A 21318-nucleotide genomic window follows, 5' to 3' on the forward strand; every position below is an offset into this window, starting at 1 on the left:
ACTTAAATAACAGTAGACAAACGGACACCCAGAAATCCTTCTATTAAGATACAAGAGGGGCAGACTGAACCAGAAGCGCTCAAAGTGACTGACTGTCGAGACATGCTTTGCACAATAAGCTCTGCTTTTCTGAGCCACAATTATGAAACCACTGTCTTGCAAATGCACAACTCATATTTTAAAATGTTAGGACTCATTGCTTCAATACAGTAAATCAGGTGCGACCCCAAAAGTTTTGACTAGAAATGGATTGCACCTGTTGCTCTGATGCAATCTGAGTGGTCAGTTTCTCATCGAGTGGGAACTCTCCTGACACAAATCCAACATAAACAAGGCCCACAGTCACACCAGTCTCGTGCTGCCATCAAAACAAACAGAACAGGGTCGAGTGTGGACACACGGCATACGTGGCTTAGTCCCCTCCATTGACGGCCTAATTCCCCCTGCACCGCCTCATAAAGGGGTCTATTGACAGCCCTTCCTGAGCCCTGCTCACACAGAAGTGACCCTCATTGTGAAAATATGTGTACCATCGTTTAGGGCAAGCTGCGGTCTATTGCCCTTCCCTGTAAAATAACAACATTTGGCTGAAACTGCATTTTGCCCCCTTCCTGTCATGATACTGTGACTCAGGGCTTTTCCGTCATTTACAGTAGTTTGTAAACAAGGAAGTGGATTGTGGCACATTAAATACAAAAAACAAAGGATGGGAACCTGTTTGATATCCTTTATCATGGATTCTCTTTTGCAGCAATATTACAGGTTTGACTATACAAATCATACATTTATTACAAATATTAAATTTACATACAGTACAGGCATGTTTCTAAGGTTAACAGGCAAGTCTATCTGTTAAAATCCCCAGACTTCTTTCTTCACTAACGGCAACGTGGACCATGGTCAAGACGAGGGGAAACCACTGCAGATTGACCCGAAAATCTGATCCTCTCTTTGTGTTTGACAAGGCTACCCAATCCCTTTTGTTCCACCCCAAGGGTCTATTTCAGAGTCAACTGAACTCACTGTAACATAAAACCAGTGACGCAAAGCAGAACATTAAACGCTTCTTACACTTATTTATTGATGTGGGAGGAAGCAAAGGGAAGGGCTAGTGGACATACATAGGACTTGATTTGAAAAGAGCACAGTACTTTTACCCAATGAGTTTCAGAAGCAGATGTCATAAAAATGTCACAGCATAGAAAGCCATAAAATATTATAGTAGTATGTCATAAAAAACATAGTACAGTATGTTATGAAGTCATACAAAATTAATTGTACAACAACGAAAAAAGTCAAGGTAAAATATGTAGAAAAAAGTAATCAAAAAGTCATAGCATTGATATCAACACGTCATAGTATAGCATGTCAAAAAAGTGAAAAAGCTATAGTATAGTATGTTGACAAAAAAGTCATAGTGTAGGGTAGTATGTAAAACAAAAAATCATAGTATAACCTGTCCAAAACAAAATGATCTAAAAGAAACTCGCAGTATAGCATGTCAAGAACTGTCATTGAATGTCATAGTATAGTATGTCGAAAAAAGTCATAAAAACTCATAGTATATCATGTTAAAAAAGTCATAAAATGTCATAGTACAGCTTATCAAGAAAGGAATTTTGAAAAAAGTCATTGTATAGTATGTCAATAAAGTCATAACAATTTAAACTATGTATAGCAAAAAATGATAGTATTGTATTCTGAAAAAAGTCATAGTTTAGGACATCAAAAAAATTATTGTATAACATTTCGAAAAAAGCCATGTAAAAAGCCATAGTATTGTATGCTTTTGAAAGTCATAGTTTAGTATGTTGAAAAAATGCCATAGTATGGCATTTCTAAAAATATATTTTTTTTAGCATGTCGAAAAACCATAAACAGGATAGTATGTCGAAACAAGTCATAGTATAGTATGCCATAGTATGTCGAAAAAAACACAAGTCATAGTATAGTGTGTCGAAAACAGTCATTGTATAGCATTTCTTAAAAATGTCATGAAAAGTAATGGTATAGTATGTAATACAATGTCATAATATGAAAGTTCATTGTTTCAGTTCTTTATTGTGATTTGCAAAATGGCAGAAAAACCGTCACTGACAATGAAAATGTTAGATCTCTTGATCCTTCCAACAATGCTGATAAATATATATCGACAGAAACCATGCAAGTGAAAGTAGGAATCTCAGACATAAAACTTAGCAGAACTTTCAGGTTGGATATGATAAAACATATCCAAAATGAAAAATAAAATATATTTGTGGGGGATGTAGTAGGTGTATATACATAATCAGCAGTAATGAATACAAATACAGAGTTGTAAACTGGAAATACAACAGCATTATAAAAAGGTTAAGTGAGAATTGTGGTAAGCTAAATGTTAAAATGTAAAATTGGATGAAGCTGTCCCTAAGCCAGCTGTGCAGGACAGGATTCTGTGTTTGTGGCTGGGGTGATTGGGGTCCCTGATATCCTGTTGGCCTTCGTCCTGCAGCACTGGGAGTACAGGTCCTCCAAGTATGGCAGCCTTGTCCTGGTGATGTGCTGATCATTTTGCACCACCCTCTGTAGAAGCTTGCTGTTAAGGGGGATGCAACTGATACGGATGATCGGAATGCTCTTCATAAGAAACTTTTAGAAGTTGCAGAACATCTGGGAGTCCATATTAAGCCCTACAGAAGGCGAAGGGTCTTGCTGTCTTGGTAATGTTGTCATAATAAAGCATGTCATAAAAATGTGAACAAAATTGTGTCTTAGTATAGTATGTCACAAAATAACATAGTATAGTATGTCATAACAATGTCATAGTATAGTATGGCGTAAAACATGTCATAACAACTTTTATAAAAGAGTCATGGTATAAAATACTCAAAAATGTAAAAGTATGTTATGCCATAAAAAGGTATAGTATGCCATGAAAAGAAATCAATATATAGAATAAAATTTCATAGTAAAGCATTTCATGAAAGATATCATAAAAGCCCATAGTATATCATGCCATGAAATTCACAAAAAAGTCTTTATCCTATCAAAAAATGGTATTAAAATGTCAAAATAAGTCATAGAATGTTACATTATAGTATGTGGTAAAAGTTCTAGTTATATATGTTGAAAAAAGTCCTAGTATAGTGTGTCCAATTTTTTTTTTAAATGTCCTAATATAGTATTAAAACAAGTGAAAAAGGTCATAGTATAGAATGTTGAATAAAGTAATTGTATAATATAGTATGTCATGAAAATTTATAGTAAAGTGTGTCAAAAGAATTCATAAAACAAATAGTATAGTATGTCAAAAAAGTAATTAAAAAGTCAAAAGTTAAACCGAAAAAATCGAAAAAAGTCATAGTATAGAATGTTGAAAAAAGAAATATTATAGCATAACATCATAATAATCGTATTATCAATTGTCAAGAAAAGACTTAAAAAAGCAATAGTATGTCAAAAAAGTCAAAGTATAGTATGTTTAAAAAAGAAATTAAACTGTCATAGTATAGTATGTCCAAATATGTCATAAAAAAGTATGTCATGAAGAATGTCATAATGTATTATGGCACAGTATGCCATGCACATATTTCCTGAAAAATTGTAATAGTATAGTATGTCATGAAAAAAGTGTAGAATGATTTACATATCATTTAATACTGTACCAGTATTATGAAGCATCGTGCACTCAAAATATTGTAATAAAGATCTTTATAGCCTGTTTTCTGAGCAGTTTTTAATCAACACAAAACCATTAAATTCAACAAAATGATTGTTGTAATTAGAAATCCTGAACTGTATGAGATTATTGACAGATTATTTTCGGGATTAGTCCTATTACCTAAAAAAAAAGGTTTTCCAAGGATTGATAATCCTGGGTCACTGTCATGCAGTTATTTCATCATAACTCATCCTGATTGTTTGCAGTAAAAAAAAATTCTCCCAAAAGTGAAACCTACATTCAGTGCTTATAGTATTAGGAGAGCTAACTGTCACATGATGCACAAGTCTGATGCTACAGTAAACTGAGCATCAGCGATTATCTAGAAAGCAACAAAACTAATCAAAAACCCAGTAATAATAATTATATCTTTTTTGCTTTTACTTTGTCTTTCAGTTTTGATTTTATTGTCTGTAGTTTCAATCCAGGACCAGGATGTTGATCCTTTCACTTCGGTTTTCTAAAATACTTTGAAACGCTATTTTTTTGGTGTGCTTTTAAACATCATTTTATGTTTTAGGAATCACTGCCAAGCAAAATGTGTGTACCCGATATCTATAATACCATAAAAATACATTACAATCCTCAGAGTACTCATAAGCGGGACTATTCATTTCTGATTGTTTTGTAGCCAAAACATGTGAGGGTAACCTTATTGTATTCAGTTACATTTGTCAGCTTTCAATTCAGTTTCTATTTCTGATCCTAAAATGTTTTTCACACCATATTGAACTTGCAGTGCAGTTTAGCTGCTCTTGCGACATCTTAAAAGACGGGGATAGGTCAGAGTCTGGTGAGCCTCTCGAGTCTTACATAACAGTGCTCTCACAACAGGTATATTCTCCCCTGCAGACAGCACAGCAGACCTGCAGAGGAAATTAATATTTTAATCTCTCAGCGAGATTCATAGGACAGTCCCCGCTCTCACAGGGCAGCGGATAAATAAGTCATGAGCTGGAGGTTTGTGTGACAGCAGGGCTGGACAGACAGGCACAACAACAGCACACGCTGGGAGGAAGTACATTGCTGCGGGGTTTGGCAGCCACTTTCAAATGGGATGCGAGTGACTGATGTGCTGTCAAGTTTGGCCGTAAATGTCCAAAAGCTGCAGATTTAGACCCCCGAACAACCGGCTCCATTAAGACGCCTCAGTTCATATGCTCTGTAGAGTTGCCGTTTGAATATTTGCACCCTGCAGGAATGTAATTCACCGACTAAGTAAGAGCATGGCAAGACTGCTGCTCTTCAAGACATAACAATTAGGTCACTCCCACTACATTACTGAGAGCACGATGCAGACAGAGCTCCATGAACAGAGCTGGCGCCACTCAGTGGTCAGTCTGAAAAAATATCAACGGTGTCTGTTCTATGCTACAGAAGCCTCCACTGCGGTTACACTAACCTTAAAGAAAAAAAATATACTGTGAATTTTGTTCCAAGGTGACTTTTTTTTTTTAGACAGGAGCTGAAAGATGACATCTGACTTAATGGGAATAGTTGCTGTGTTATTTCTATGTTTAACTGGAACCTCATTCTAACTAGTGTACTATCATATTAAATAACATGTAAGTCCACAAAAAAAACGTAAAAAAAAAAATAAAATACCAAGGAGAGGCTACTTTTCTGAGAGGTATTTAATATCTGTTAAAATCATTAAAAACTAAAGTATTCCAATGCTTGGTTCAGTCTCTTTTCCCACAGTGATATAGTTCAATGCAGATATGATTTGTCGTTATCAATGCACAGCACAGTTAACAAACACAATTCTTTGTTAGTCGTGGTACAAATGATTTAGTCGTTTGTTCGGAAACTTCTTTCACATTCAAATTTAAACTGGGCATCGACACAATTCTTTCTTACATTCCCAAAAAAAACAAAAAACAAATAAAAACAAGGAAGGGTACTGTTCCTTTAAGATCCCAGCAGATATTTAACAGTTTGGGTAAAATATTAATATCCTCTTCCACTGATGTCACAACCCTATTCAAATTAAACTAGGCGATCATCTTGACCGGCTACAACCACAGACATGTTGTGGTGCCGGTTTTTTTCCTTGAAAACAAAGTGATGCCTTTACTTGTAAAGTCACTGGAAGTTTTGTTTTAAAGAAAGCTATGCATGGTAACAAAATGTTAATAGTTAAAACAAAAAATAACTTAAATGTTGGAATGAAAAATTTAGGACTGTACCATTATCCAGTAACTCTACAGTTTTCTATATCAACACACTCTAGATGACGAAGGAAAACATCTAAATGAGTCCTGTGTAAACTATTTACAGTAAAGCTCCGTCTCTTTACCTCTTAATGCAACAAATGTTCTGTTCAGTAACTAAAAAACATCTCACATAAACTTAAAAGTAAAGTCATTTCTCGCCTTATAGCACCCTCTTCACCTGGCATCCACATGTATCTTGCCTGACATCACACAGGGTTTTAGTAAAAGCACCCAAGAGGGGCTAGCAATCAAACACTTCAAAAAGGACACTTACAGGATACATTAACTAGCTCTAAAATTAAATGTTGCACCGGATCATTTAAATATCTTCCAATGTGGAAATAAAAAGACAGGGCAGGATGCAGTTTGGAGAGCAACACGCAACACCTAAAGGTGCAGTGTGCACAAGTACATGGGACTGTTTTGTTTTGGCTCTCTATTCCAGTAGTCGTCTGTTTAAATGAAACAAGAGTTTTGAGGTTTCACTTTTGAGGGTGTTTACGTCCACATCTATGTAAACCTTTTCTTATATACACTCCCAAAAAAGGTAAAAAGGGGAAACCCTTCCTTCACTTCCCAACGTGGATGTGAACCAAAAACCCATTAAGCTGAAAACACAAAACCTCATTTCAAATCCAAGGTGATGGAGTGAAAACATTACTGTCCAAAGTGGCTCAGGAAGCACATTATTGCTCGGTGAAAACGCTACAACTAGCTGTCCTGCTTTACAATACAGTATGTGAACCCTGTGTCCAGTGTTGATGCCAGGTATTATGAGGGCCCATGAAATCGTTATCCGTTAGCTCCACTGTGTGCCGTGTTCCAGTCAATACATGATTCATAATATCAAATAGTTCAACAAAAGTCCCACATTAGTAAATAATTTCCTTTTACACAATCTCTTTTCTGGTATATATTAAAAGAAATGAAAAAAAAAACAAATATGAAAAAACTAACCAGTTTTACCCTTTTGAGTTTTCCCAATCAAAATAGCTCATAGCATATGGAACTGACTCGAGAGTTTGTCTGTAAACTGATGTTGGGGTCTCCTCTTCTTCCACAATCAAAGAGGAGTTTTTGCTCATGCTAAAAATGCTGAAGTCAGGCCTTTTTTTCACTGTAGTGTGAGGAGGAGGAGAAATGGTGGGGGATCCAAAGTCTTCTGAGAAAATCTGTAGGTTTGCAGTTGAACTAGTCTTCTCCTAAAGTTTATTCCTGAGTTAAATCCGTGCATAGTAGTGGCAACGACGATGATGGCGAGTGTGTCAGTAATCAGAGAAATGGCTTGCGCTCACACCCACACGGTCCCTTTCAGACAAATAGTTCATTGTTCATGGTCCCAGGCGGCCTGCTAATAGTTGAGGAGGCGCTCTCTTTCTGTACCAGCATTGCGCTTGTTAGCGGCAAACACTTTTGCTTTGTTCACCGAGGGGCCTGTGAAAAAAAAAAAGTAAATGAAATCAGAACATGTTAGATTTAATTCAAAATGAAATCTGTAGTAGAATCTTGTATGCTTCATATCTAGTCCTTTAAATGCGTGACATTACCGACCGATATAACTGAGCAACACAGGTAGGAAGATGAGGCCGTGCGTGGCCCCCAGCAACACGATGGCCAAGTACATCCTGAAGTAGAAGACCTGGAAGATCTGCGACTTGGAAAGAGCCAGGATTGTGATTCCTCCAAACTTTGTTAGTGTGATCCCACTGAACACCTGCAAAAATGAACCAGTGTCATATGATGATGACCAAAGGTAGTATTAACGTACAGAGAACCAAATCATTTTACAACAGATTTTATGCCAAAAGATGGTTTTCCTCAAAAAAATGACTTTATTTTTCTACTTTATTTTGCCCTACAAGCTTGTTCACACTGATATCCACGTTATCAGTTTACAAAAAAACATGTGCAAGACTAAAAGCTCCTGACTTGCATGTATTGAAAAAGCTTCCTCTGGTGAAATTGGTGAGAAGTAAAGCGAGCCTTACAGAGCTGCCCATGTGAGCCAGGGCCTCCTCAGCCCGTTCCACTCGGTTCTTCTTCACGCTGATGGAAAACGCTCGCACAATATGACTGCAGAACTCCACCGAGATACCACAGCACTGCAACAGAGGATAGGAGACAACTCAGCGATGAAGGCAGAAATGTTCAAATGTTTCACTGCCTTAAAATGAATATTTAGTAGGAGAGATGAATGGCAAGTTGTTTACACAAGTCTAGTTAAAGGCACAATTTGTGATGCACAACATCCATATTCAAAAACTAGAAAAAAGCTACAACTCTTTGAACATATTTCTTAATAAACCTTTAAGTTATATGATGGAAATTGCTAATCCTGCTTAACAGAGTTATAATTTAGTAATTCATTATAAAATTATATATATATATATATATATATATATATATATATATATAAAAATTATAAAGTCAATTTATAAAAATTAAGTAAAGCGAGTCAAAGTTAAACCACGTAGCTCTGTAAAATCTAATGAAAAATTATAATTACAACTGAAAATTTGGCCAATAATGGTAACGTTAATCTTTTTTTTCCACTTTTAAATAATTAATTTTGGTACCATGCTTTAAACAAATTTAATTGGCAGCTAATAAGTCTGACAGTAATAATGGTTAAAACTACAAAAACAAAGCTTATTGTCCATCTTAACTTAAAACATATGTTCTCTAGAGTCATTCTTGCTTCACTTAAAACAGATGTTTGTTATTGTGCATGGGTTAATATTCAGGTGTTCCATTCTGCTTCTCACCATGACCAAGTTCACAAGGGAAACTGCATTGAGGCTGATGTTCCACAGCCACATGACCCCAAACATGTTGACCAGGATCATGGCGATGGTAACGCTGACGAGCACAGCCGACCACAGCTCGAAGCCCAGCAACACGGTCGACACGACAAATATGGCCGCCAGTGACACGCTCAGGTTCACAGCCGTGTCATGCGCAATGGTGAGGTACTGCTCGTAGAACACATAGAAGATGCTGTAAAAAAAAAATAATAAAGGAAAATACAATTTAGAGAACATGCCTTAAGACCGCTGACAACTGCTATTTTTAAATGGACAGAAGATGATGTGGCAAGACTTTGTACCGTGATTCATTTTTTTATTCCATCTATAGTATTATCCTGTCATGCATTACTCATACAGATTTGCAAGTCAACTTATTGTAACATTTAACAACATACCAGAGCATTGCGTCTGCAAAACACTTTTTCTAAACCTCTGCATCTGCAGTTATAATCGACATTAGTGGTGGCATGACAGCAAGATGAATTCGGGACGCGAGGTCAAACATCAGCTATATTGCCTTTTATAATGTTTTCTTTGCTGTGTGCTTATCTATGACCTACTTAACACCGCCCCCCCTCCCTCTCCCTCCAATGTCCTTGAACGTCGACTTGAAAACAAGAAAAACCTCAGGAACAAGTATTTCAACAGGAAAAAACAGTGGCAGTGGGGGAAACTAGAAAACACCTATCTAAGATCACAAGAACAACAATAACTATAATGTAATGTATACTATTAACTACATGCAGTGAAACAGGACTTACCTATAGGCAAACACTTTGTGGCCTATGGACTGAGTGATGTTATCAGCCAGGATTCGGGCCATCTTTAAAGCTTCTATGTAATCTGGGGATTCCTTCAGGATGGTGTGGTAAGTCATGAAGTAAGTGGCTCCGACCCCGGTGTTGTTGGGATAGAGGTCCACTGCTGTGGCGTAGGCTGCATGGCCGCTGGAGGAGCATTGACGCATTGTGAGAGAGAAGCATGAGGGGGACATTACCGACCACAACGAAACTGGTAAAACTGTACCAAAATACTCTAAAGAAACAACATAATAAACAGAAGTTAAAGTGAAAGTATTCAATGACATGTCAGAGAGAAAATAAAATGTCAGCAGAGCTATAAAGTTACCCTTTTCCACACTTGATGTTTGGATTGTCTGACAGGAACATGGGTAGAAACTGCATGAAGTCTTCTCCTTCTGGCCGCTGCTTTCCAGTGGGGGTCATGGGCCGACAGTGTACACAGGACGGATTCACCACTGGAAAACAATATCAGAACAATATTATTTTGTATCCATCCCACAGGATTTGACACATTAGTTTGGAGACAAAGCCATTAAACAACAAAAAAAAAATGACCTCAAAGTTACACAATACTGAAAATATTGACCATGGCTTTATTAACATTTTCATATCCTTCCTGAAACTGCATGCAGCTAAATTGCCCAACTCAATTTACAGAAAATATTCCATGTGAACAAGGAGTTTTACTGTTTGCTTCCCAGTTCCTCAAATAAACTGCTTCTTGTTGACACACAGGTGATTTCTAACTGTATGCAAGTTTTATTAACCAGGGATACTATTAATAACAGAATACCTCAATTATACCAACATTTTCCTTTTTGAAAACTTGAATAGGTTTGCGTGATGAAGTCATTCATAAAGTTTAAATATTGCACTACCTGAGTTTTAGTTTTAAGTACAATGCATATTACTTTAACAAAAACGATAATACTATGGATTATGTGCTTTAAACGATATTCTTTCACTTCATTTTGTGTATGAAAAACTGGCAAAAAATGTCTAAGAGCAGCATGTGACAGCGGGGGAATGAGGGTTCAAAGCATGTTGACATTAGATAAAAATGTACCAGAGGCATTGCAGAAGTCCCCACTGGTGTTGTAGTATCGACAGCAGCTGGACTGGGGCTTCACCCAGTCAAAGTAGTCATCGAGCCAAGAGGACGGCGTGAAGGCAATGGTTGTGCTAGGAGTAAAAGGAAAAGGGAAGTTGAATAGATCATATAACCAGAGGTTAGATCAGACAGACTTTTTGTTCTTTCACGAGCTTCGCCTAATCTGAACTCCCAACTATCCTATCCATTCAAATGTTTGCTGCATGTTTAATGCAATTGAAATTAAACACATTTCAAATAGGTTCTCAGTCACTTCCTGTAACTCATTTTTGTTTGTTTTTTAATCTTCAATGGGATGATAGGAATAGGAATGAGTCCTAAAACTAATGAATTTGTATTTTTGCACTTCTGGTTCCCTTGTCTTAACGTCACTGGGTTTGTTGGATGTGTTTTTGGTTAAATACCTGAAACAAAGTCTCTGGTTAACAGAAGCTTAAGAGATTTTAACGTTCTGCTCTACAACATGAAGTAGGACAGTAAATAACCTACTTATCAATTTAGATAATAATGTGATGATTTGTGGTCCTGCTGAGTATCATAAATATTTGTTTGCCACAAAATGTATTTTCTGCAATAATCCAAAATCCGATGAAAAGAATCCCATTCTTTTTGTCAAGGGAACCAGTGCAATGCTAACTTCTGGGCTCATCCTGCAGAACAAATGATCAATTTAGTCTTGTGCAAATAAACCACCTGTGATGTACTTTCCTCATAGCCCAGACTTACTAGTTGCTGATGAGTGAGGCGCTGTAGACCTGCTGGACTAGAGAGTTGTTGCTGCAGCCGACTCCTCCGCACACAGCATTCTGGCCCTCTGGACTGCTGTAGTTAAGACCGTCCTCTACCACGAAGTACACTGGAGCTCCGGTGTGGAGATACATGCTCAGGTTCTTAAAGTAGTCCAGCACATACGAGTCCTAGATAAAGAGACAGATCATCAGAATAGACCTCCATGAGCACAGAAACGCTAACTAAGGCACATGTTGTATGGGGAAGACTTAGAAAAATGCAACGTTATGGAAAATTTGGTGATTGACTGATTTAGTGAGATGATAGAATGACCATTCTACTTTGCACACATCTATTCAAAGATTCAATCAATCCATGAATGAGCTATGGAAGAAAATTTAAAAACATACATCAGGCATGGAGAGTTTCTGGTCCAGTCCGATCTCTACTTTATTCACCACAGCAATACTGAAGGACAGCATTCCCACAAACACTGCCACCTGAACAAAGGGAGATGAAAAAAAAAGCATTATAAGAAAACCAATATAATCTCCTCAAAGAAGAAGAGTCAAACTGAATCAACACGTTAAAATAATACTGGCATAACAAAGTGTCACTGAGGTACTTACTATGATTGGTCGGACCCACTCTTTGAGGATGAAAGGGGCAAAGATTTTCTTGAAAAACCGGAAGAGGAAACTATCCGTCTTTGTTTCCTGACCTTCCGGCAGCTTCGCACAGCAAAAGATGTCGAGTCGATTCCCCTTTTTAACACACAACAGACAACACAGCATTTGATAAGTGTAACTAATTTAAAGCTTGAATGGTGTGTGAGGAGTAATCTTTTAAATTAGATGAAAACTTTTCTATCACATTTGTACAACGTTACGGTGGGGCTGTTAAATCTTTAGGAAATCATGTAAAGTTCCCAGTCTGCCATCTGTAACCCCTCCAGTGTAATCATTTATGTCACACTCATTTCCTCCCGTCTCACCTCCTGTCTCCTGGCGTCCAAGCCGAGCAAGCTGACAAAGCAACTGATCTGCAACAGGAAATCAATGAAAACGGCCAAGCCAGCGAACATAGAGAAAGTCCTCACTGCGGGCATGTTGGACAGAGCTCCTACAGAAGAAAAAGTCAACAGTCTCATCAGCAGGTGACTCACCAGGAAACTATGGCACTGAGTCTATCCTGTCCATAAAAATCTCTTTTCTATTTAAGGTGGCATATCATCACTTAGAATACATCAAGTGTATTTCACATTGTCTGTGTACATATAGGGTCTATTAAATAGGTGATGTATTTTACCCAGGAAAAAGGCGACCGTCTCTGAGAAGGAGGAGAGAAACATGCTCGGGGCTACGTCTCCAAGAATACGACCAATCTGCTGGTGAAGTTCCTCCTGGGGCATCCGCTCATCCCTCTGTTCAGAAGTACAGATGGAAATCACTTTTAGTAGGTTTAACAGGTTTTATTGGCAGCAGGCAACAAAAAAAATTTGGTTCTAAAGGGAGACTTAAATACAAAACAAGCACAGCTGTCATGAACATAACAAATTATGTCACTTTTCAAGTGAATAAATTCCAAGCACGAGTAATTAAGGTGAATGTACGCATTAAACCATGAGCCAAATCAATGGGTTAATACATAACAGGATTGTGGAGGTTACCTGATATGTCTGCACTATAATAAAGATGTTGTCCACCCCAACAGCCAGCACCAGGAAAGGAATGACCTCGATCACAATGAGGGTGAGGGGGATGCCAAAATAGCTGAAGATCCCCAGTGAGGAGGACACCGAGCTGAGCACAATCAGGATCCCTGCTATACCCAGAGAAATCTTAGAGTCCACCTGTAGGGGCAAAAAGGACAGAGGATCAGTCATGTTCCTCCCTTTAGTTGCTCCCTTTTTACGCTTGAGTAGCAGGAAGTTGTCCAGCATGTTGCACTAGTTTTGTTGAATCAAAGAAGTGTATCAAGCTCTTACGTCACAGACAAGAAAGAAGAGTTACACTGCGTTATCTGTAAACCAGTTCAGATATGGATTATGGTAACGGACACTTAAGAGCTAAAAAAAAAAATGCATGACACAAGGAATGTCTTACCATCACTCTCCTGCAGCTGTTGATGTGACCCAGGGCCAGGGAGATGTAGATGAACATTATGGCATAGCTGACTACTATGGTACTGATGTCACTGTTGCTCTCTCGGTCTATTTCATCTTCAATGCTCCTCTCAGAACTGAAGGCTATGGTCAGGTTAGGATTATTGAAGTTCTTCATGAACTTGATGAATCTGAAATGCACACAAACAAAAAAAAACAAAAAAAAACAACAATTCAAGTTAATGCAAAAACACCATTAAGAGTGATTTTTGGAAGCCAAAAGAGCTCTCTCTTTAGAACCAGATCATTGTCTCACTCTTTCTCCCATGCCAGAGCTTTGCCCAGCCTGACGGAGTCGTTCAGGTAGTTGTTGAGAGGGAAGGTGATCACTAGAGCAGTGGCATTGTTGTAGTTGGTTTCTGTAATGAAGACACATTCATAGTAAATGTTGTGTCAAAACACTCCTCGGTTATCAACCACATTAATAACTGAAGACCAAATTCTTCTCTGCCCTCAAAAAGGTGTTAATCCAGCTCACCATCGTAACCCCCGAGCGCCAGCCAAGGGAAGATGGGGCCACCATAGGTGCCTAGACAGGGGTCGTGGAGGAGAGTGGTGTCGTTGAGGGATGCTGGAGCACTGTGGGAGAAAAGACCAACAGAGCTAATCGCCTGAAAAATAACAGCCATTATTAGATCAGCCCAGTCACCGGTACGGGTTTTTACCATTACCTGACCCAACTGTAGTGCGGTTAAGAATAACAGATGAAGAACCACTGTGTGACAACCAATGAGGAAGTCGGATTGTGTTTTTTTAAGAGAACACACGCAACTGTTCTAAGTAAATGCAGATGCCAGTGTCTGGAGAAAATAAATTATTGTGAGCTGCAGAGGTTTTGACCTTTTTACTTTACCGTTTCCTAAACCTGCAATAGATTTCTGCAATTAAGACAATTTTAAGACCATAGGAGGGCCGGCTTATTGGTCAAGATACCAAATTCACAATATGAAGCAGCAAACCTCACCTGACACAGTAGAGGAAGTGGCTGTGATAGTCGGCATAAACGTAAAAGTCGTCTCCCACGCTGTGGTTCAGCACAGCGTGGCTGTTTTGGAAGTAGTTGAGGACACTCAGGATGGTACAGTTGTTATTGTAAGGAGCCAGTGGAGCCAAGCAGATGTCTTTCAAGGTGACACTTTCACCCTCGTATGTCGCTATCAGGCTTTCGATGTCGAGCTGAAGATCCAGCACCTGGTTGGTTAAGGTTGTAAAAAATAAGAGAACCAATCAACCACAGTTTTCAGAGAAGCAGCTGCTCTTCACGTGCAAAGTTTCTATTTTATCTGGTGACAGAAACAATACTTCTTTAGACAAAACTTGACAAAATATTGCTATTGATCCATCTCCCAAATTGACTTCTCCCACTAACACACCTGGTCCAGGATGTCTTTGCTCAGGATGGCTCCAAATGGGACATCTGATCCTCCGTAGTATGGGGAGTAAATAAAAGTGTCATTGAGTGGCGTGGTTATAATGAGCTGCGCGGTCCTAAAAAAGGGTCCGAAGTGGCTGTCAAAGTAGTCCTTCTCCTGACGAGCCTGGCTAGTGGGAGCGGACCACAGCTCAACGGGGTCGGTGGTGATGCGCATATAGACCAGTCCCCCAGAGGCAGCGACCACCACTATCAGGCTGCCCAGTATGACCAGAGAGGGATGCCGCACACAGAAGGAACCCCAGGAACTGAAGAGGGTCCGCAGAGCATTCTCGAAGCATTCACCCAGTGTTTCACAGCAGGATACATTTACTTTAAGAGGAGAAAAAGAGCGGGAGTTAGCTTAGCAATGATATAACAATGTTATTACATTTCACTTGTTTCATGCGAGGCGCGAGTTCAAGACATGCCACGTAGCTTTATGCAAATGATTCTGTGCAAACGCACTTGTGTGTTATCCGAAGTATAAATATCAGAGACAGACCTCTGAGCAGCCTTGACACATGACTTATAAGTGTTTCAACTCTGTCTCCTTCTTGCAAGAATAAATGTCCTGTGATAATTACTTTTACATCGGCTTCAAGTGAATTTCTCTAACAATTACCTTGGTCAGGATTATCTCCATTGAGAGACAGCGGGCTATTGCTGTCCAATATGGGGCCATACTCAGACATGACGGTCCTCTTCCTGTGTGCACAAAGAACCATGCAAACCAATTTGATATTAACTCCTAAAGCAAGCATCAGAACCAATATGTTTGTTTTCAGTGGGTCTGCTGGTATAAACACATGAGTCCAATAAGAAAAAGAAAAATCCTTTACCTGTAACACCAAGCTCCCAGTACAGCTCCAATAAAGAAAAGCAGGAAGGTTGTGTAGGAGATCCACATGATGACAGTCATGGCATCAATGCCAAGGATTGTCCAGGGAGGGGGGAGATGGGGAGGCACAGGTTTGGGGCCACAGGCCTTTGTGCAGTCCTGACAGGAGCAGGGGCCCGAACCGTCCTCCAGGCCCTCTGTACAGTCGTACGTCTTGTTGTTCATGGGAGTGTAACCAGACACCGGGACGTCTAGTGCAAAAGACACAGCATAACGGCAAAGAGCAGCAGGTAAACATCTGTTTGAAATGCATAAAAAAGAAGCCGTAGGGAGTTTTTGACCTCATACATTAAAGTACTTTAAAATGATTTACCTGAGAATATGGGGACGATAGGGAAAGGAACCTGTCCATTGTTAATATCGAACATATATTGAATCCAGTTGGTAGCATTGCAGTCTTTTGCATCCTTTCCACACAGCAGTGATAAGGCCTTTACGTTACTGGACGGCGCCTGGACGTCCTTACAGGCATTGTACATGGCTGGAAAAAAAACACTATTTGATTAATTCAGGGAACAAAAAGATTTTCACTGCGTTCAATTGCCAAATCCCTATTTCATTTGACCAAAAACGCAGTTATGACTGCAAAATGACACAACTGAGAGAATGACATCATGTTAAAGTAGGAAACTAATAGTTTACTCAGCAGGTACATACCATGGAAATAAAGATAACTAAGCCGTTTGTCATATCTAAATCAACATCTGGCTGTGAGCTCACCGTTGGTAAATGTCTGTCCAATATAGTACTGCACTTCCAAGACATTGGTGGCATTGACATTGGTGGCGTTCATGAATTGACTCTGGTGGGGGCTGCATGTCAGCTCACAGAAGAGGTTCATCAGGTTGAAGAAACAGGCGGGACACCTGCACACAGACGCACAGGAGTGAGTGTGAGAAGCAAACAGAATAAAAAAAAAAAAAAAAAGAGAAAGCAATATGTCAAAGTTTAAGAGTGTATAACAGTTGCAAAGAAAAAAACAAGACAATAACAAATGCAGTAAAGTAAATAAAATCTACGAAGATAATAAAACCTGCCAACCTTATAAAATCATAGTCTGTCCTTAACCCATTATTTGGAACAAGGAAATGTTTGCATGTTCAAACAACAACTTTTGAGCAGCACATGTACGGACAGATTCAATAGAGCAAATACTCCCATTATTTGTGTTCAGAAATTCGTAATGCCCTTCAAAGCACGTCATGTGCTTCATTAGTTAATGATATAACCGCAGTGCATACCGGGACAGGAACTGAAGGGGTAGCTGGAGACTCCCTTTGAGAGTGTTCAACTGGTTAGCGTCACAGCAGAGGCTTCGGTTTAAATAGTCATATCCAGGACAAAGCTCCTGCAAGTAAACACAAAAAGGGATGGTGTCACTTTTAATACACTTTTGTAGAATTGTTAAACTTTAGCACTTCTAGAAAGCAGAAGTATATCACAGATGATCGCTTTGAGGAGTCAGCAAAAACAGGACAGAAACATCAAGATGCTGCTGTTTGTACCGTGAGAAGGTCATAACCCTTGGAGTCTAGCGGTTTGGGAGGACCAGTGTAGTTGCAGTTGTACTTCTTTCCAGGCACCTTGACGGACTCCCCACACTCCCCATACCACACACAGTGCTGTGCCTCAACCTGACAGAAAGACAACAAAAAGACAAATGTATTTGTTTTAGTACATTGGTCTGCATTCAGTGTGTTGAATCGTATGTAGCTTTTTACTGAGAGCAGCCATACTTCTATTTTGTATCTAATGAGGACAAGGTCTTGCCAAAAAAATCAAAGACAGATAGCTCGTATAGAGTTCCTCTAAAGGTCCACTATAGGAGCATGCGACTTAGTTTTGGTTGCTAAAAAAAAGGAATTGACAAGTCTGATTGTCGGTGAAAGCGGTACCTTTTTACCTTGAGGTTTACCACTTTGCCAAGTTTAACCTCTAGTCATTCCTCTTTCCTGTGTTTCTACTATCTCGTGCTTGTATGTCTGAAAATAACAATTTCACTTCTGCAAAAATGTTTCCTTAGGCGCCTGCATTTTAAAAGATAGCCTTGTAACACCCAGAGCCAGTTTAGTCACATCGTGCATCATCATCTTGATGATATAACCCAACATTCAGCGTCGAGAAAGAAGGCCAGAGAAAGGAGAACTGTGGTCAAATTTCTATGACAACATAACAACACTACTGTTGTTACGGCTCCGACCAAGTTCAATTCGAGCACTTGAAACATGTTATTTCATGTGATATGATATTGAGAAAACACAATAACATACTATTTAATTATTAAATGTTTAATACACGTTTGTACAATATATAGCTTCTGCAGTTTAGGTTGTCTGTTATCTGTCTATTCAGCATCAGAGCTCTCACATGTTCTGTTTTGGGAGGGGAAGTTAATTCACTTACTCTACAAACTCTTTTATGAGTAAGCGCAGTGTTACACTCTGTCCTACTCGTGCCTCGTGGGATTGAGTTCAAGGGCAGCGTTGGTCTTGTTGCTTCAGTTGGAGTTTTATGTAGCTGCAGACCAACTGCACACTGTGTACCAACTATCAACCTGCCAAACTCAGATCTAGTTGTGAGATACTTGTTTTTATTGCGTAAGAACGAGAAGTTTTGTTTCATAAGCAATTCATAAACATAACAGAAACCTGATGTACAACCACAAACCCCTCTAACGGAACTGACCGACACACACACACACACACACACACACACACACACATTTCCTTTCCGCTTATCCACTGCAGTCTCCAAATACTCTATACTTTTACTCATATACCACATCCTTGCTATTTTGTTTTTACCTGAACGCTGATATCTTATCTTGAAGCAGTAATGATTCATCATATTCCGAGTGGTCTAATGTTTAGCATAGTTTCGGAGTGGGATTGATTTAAATTACCTCTGTAAACAATGCAGACAGAGAGTAATTATCTAAATACGATTGAATCTCATCAAATGACAGATGTTTGTCTGGTTTGATTTGAAAAGACATCTTCACCAGAAACTAATTGATTTACATAATTCATGGTGGCTTTAAGCAAAAAAAAAAAATCATAAATTTTGCAATCATCAATATCATCAAGGTGCACCTCAAAGACTGTGTTGTCTCTATGTAACGTTACTTAATTTATGTATTATTACCCTTTAATACAGTTGTTTAAAAAACACAGACAGGGAAGTTTTCTATATGTTGTCACGATGACTACATTATCTATACACTTTATTAAAAAAACTAAACAGAAGAAATTCACACATTAAAAAAAGACATTATGTACATCCTCGAACAGTGGTAGTGGTTATTTAGCTAACGTTAGCTACCTAGCTTCCATCTGACGTCTGTTTATTGAATAACCTGCTAACTCCACCTTTGTGAGCCGTTGAAAGATAAAACAATATGGCTTAGGGTGATCACAGCATTGACTGGAACATATTTACATAAGCTTTGTTTATATACCTAACGTTAGTAGAAATAAGGTGTTGTTTTCAATCTGCCAAGACATGACAGCACGAAACTTCTTTCGACACCGGCTCTGAATCAACCGTCTCTGTGGAACGTCAAAGCTAACGTCTATGGTCACTATTTTTGATCATAGCTAACGAGGCTGGTGCAGTTTTTAAACCAACATTAATGCTAGCTATTATGTTTTGAGTTTACTGTTAAGCCAATTACTGGCTAACGCTATTTTTTTTTTAGATTTTAGTTTTGCTAGCCGCCTCAGATAAACATCACACTAGCAAATAGGGAGACCAAGCTGAGTCATGTTTTAGTCACGAGAATACGGACGGTAGTTCACAACTTACCCATCGGAAGTGTCCCTCTGACAGGAGGATAATGAAGAAAAGTATACTTGAAAGGGTTTTCCCTGGTAGGACTCCCATCGCTCTTACTGGAACGACCGAAACGAAGTGGCCGCTCACCTAAAGTTTCGCAGATCTTGTTGATGGTTTCTTCTTCGTTGTATTATTTGTTTAGGGCGGAGACTAACTGTCGTTTCAGTGCTGCCACCAAACGGTGCTGAGGACGCACTACATCTCCTAAAACCTATTTATTATATATTTTTTAATATTTAAAAACGTTTGACAGCTTGTTTATAAAATACAACTAATTAGATTGTGTCAGGGATAGAATTATTCTGTCCTGGATTTATTTCAATTGTTGTCCCTCCATCAACCCCTTATCAGGACAGAGAAGGATATTCAATGTGTGATATTAAGAAAAAGTAGCAAACGGTTACCAAAGGGCAAGAAAGTTTGAATCACATGAACACACAATGAATAACATGTTTCAGGAAGCAGACATGGTAACACGCATTATAGACCAAAAAAAAAGACATAAAACTTTTACATGCAAACTTCAATATAGAAAAAGTAAAAACAAACATGAAACCTTTTGAATATTAGTCCGTTAAGGAATACTGTCAGGAAGTAGTGTGTACTTCATTTATGTAATATCCTTTACACCACGTTTAACTGAATGTATTAACTACTATTGAAAGCTAAAGTTAGAACAATTATTCTGGTTTTGGTTCACCATGGAATTTTCGTTATGCAGAGTCTTTATGAAAAGATATACGATGTATAACTAATAAAGGAAAGATAAGGATTTCTTTGATGAATTTTAATATAATTAATAATCATAAATATAATGGAAAAATAACATCAAATCATTCAAAACTGAATATGCTTATTTAAAACCCTTAGTTGTATTAATCATTAATGAACTCAAACAGTACATTGACAAAAGGTCACAATTGGTGTGTGCTCTTTTTCATGTGATCACTTCCTCCTGGTCTCTGTTGTTAATGATTTGTTTCTCTAAAATGTGTGATCAATCCAATCTGATTAAAGCCAATCCAAACAGTCCTGATGAAGCAGATTAGCTGAGTTTTGAACTGAAAGATTCCTTGTGTTGAATTGTCAATAATGGTATTATGGATGTTTCTTTCCCCCTTACTTTCATTGTGCTCATTTAGTGACAAATATTTTATGTTATTGAGACATACTTGAAACCAAGTTTTCAGGGGCTTCAAATCTAAATTTAGGAAAATTTTATATAAATGTTATAATTTCTAACCTCACAGCCTGTAGGACCTATGCTTATAAAACAGTTTGCGATCTAATCTCTAGAATCTGCAGGAATGTAATGCATCCTTTACTCTAAAGTTTTAAATTGGTCAAAATCTGCTGTGTTGGCAGTTCATCAAGCGTGCAGTTTAATTTAATATTTTGCCCTTGGGTTAATATTTTAATTACACTAAGTTTTTTTATGTCCTGAACACAGCAGGCAGCACCATATCTTGCTCTGCTGTTTAAGAAAACCCTTGTTCAGTGAAATGAATTACTCAGTTTCCCCCTAGTTTACATGTAGAACAGGGCCGTTAAATATAAGTTAAACTCCTCAGATAGGTTTTAAACTGAATAATAGCATTGAAAGGGCATATTTAGGAAAATAAACAACATCAGCAACCCACAT

At 38.4% G+C, this 21318-nt stretch overlaps 1 protein-coding gene across 1 annotated transcript; it reads right to left on the reverse strand.

Moving 5' to 3' along the window:
• Positions 1-5316: 5316 nt before the first annotated feature.
• On the reverse strand, positions 5317-19756 carry npc1 (Niemann-Pick disease, type C1). Its single transcript, XM_068738117.1, has 25 exons — positions 19647-19756; positions 17348-17476; positions 17084-17190; positions 16563-16708; positions 16156-16323; positions 15784-16033; positions 15567-15649; positions 14904-15274; positions 14495-14721; positions 14009-14109; positions 13787-13889; positions 13472-13661; positions 13036-13218; positions 12675-12789; positions 12361-12488; positions 11996-12130; positions 11777-11866; positions 11364-11554; positions 10593-10708; positions 9852-9981; positions 9485-9670; positions 8682-8913; positions 7905-8018; positions 7468-7630; positions 5317-7350 (listed from the first exon to the last, which is right to left on the reverse strand). Exons 1-25 carry the CDS (start codon positions 19722-19724, stop codon positions 7268-7270), a joined length of 3819 nt encoding a protein of 1272 aa, XP_068594218.1. The 5' UTR covers positions 19725-19756; the 3' UTR covers positions 5317-7267.
• Between the last annotated feature and the right edge of the window lie 1562 nt (positions 19757-21318).

Source organism: Cebidichthys violaceus, unplaced genomic scaffold, assembly GCF_023349555.1.
Source record: "Cebidichthys violaceus isolate CVI_PGR_0920_01 unplaced genomic scaffold, fCebVio1.0.p SCAF_8, whole genome shotgun sequence".
Lineage (NCBI taxonomy): Eukaryota > Metazoa > Chordata > Actinopteri > Perciformes > Stichaeidae > Cebidichthys > Cebidichthys violaceus.

Bases quoted from the DNA above. Each gene is read 5' to 3' on its own strand.
- npc1 (XM_068738117.1), bottom strand. From the start codon at position 19,724: ATGGGAGTCCTACCAGGGAAAACCCTTTCAAGTATACTTTTCTTCATT. The intron at 14,722-14,903 runs GTGTGTTAGTGG...TTAACCAACCAG, and splicing joins GCAAAGACATCCTGGACCAG to GTGCTGGATCTTCAGCTCGA. The intron at 12,790-13,035 runs GTAACCTCCACA...ACTTCTGAACAG, and splicing joins TTATAGTGCAGACATATCAG to AGGGATGAGCGGATGCCCCA.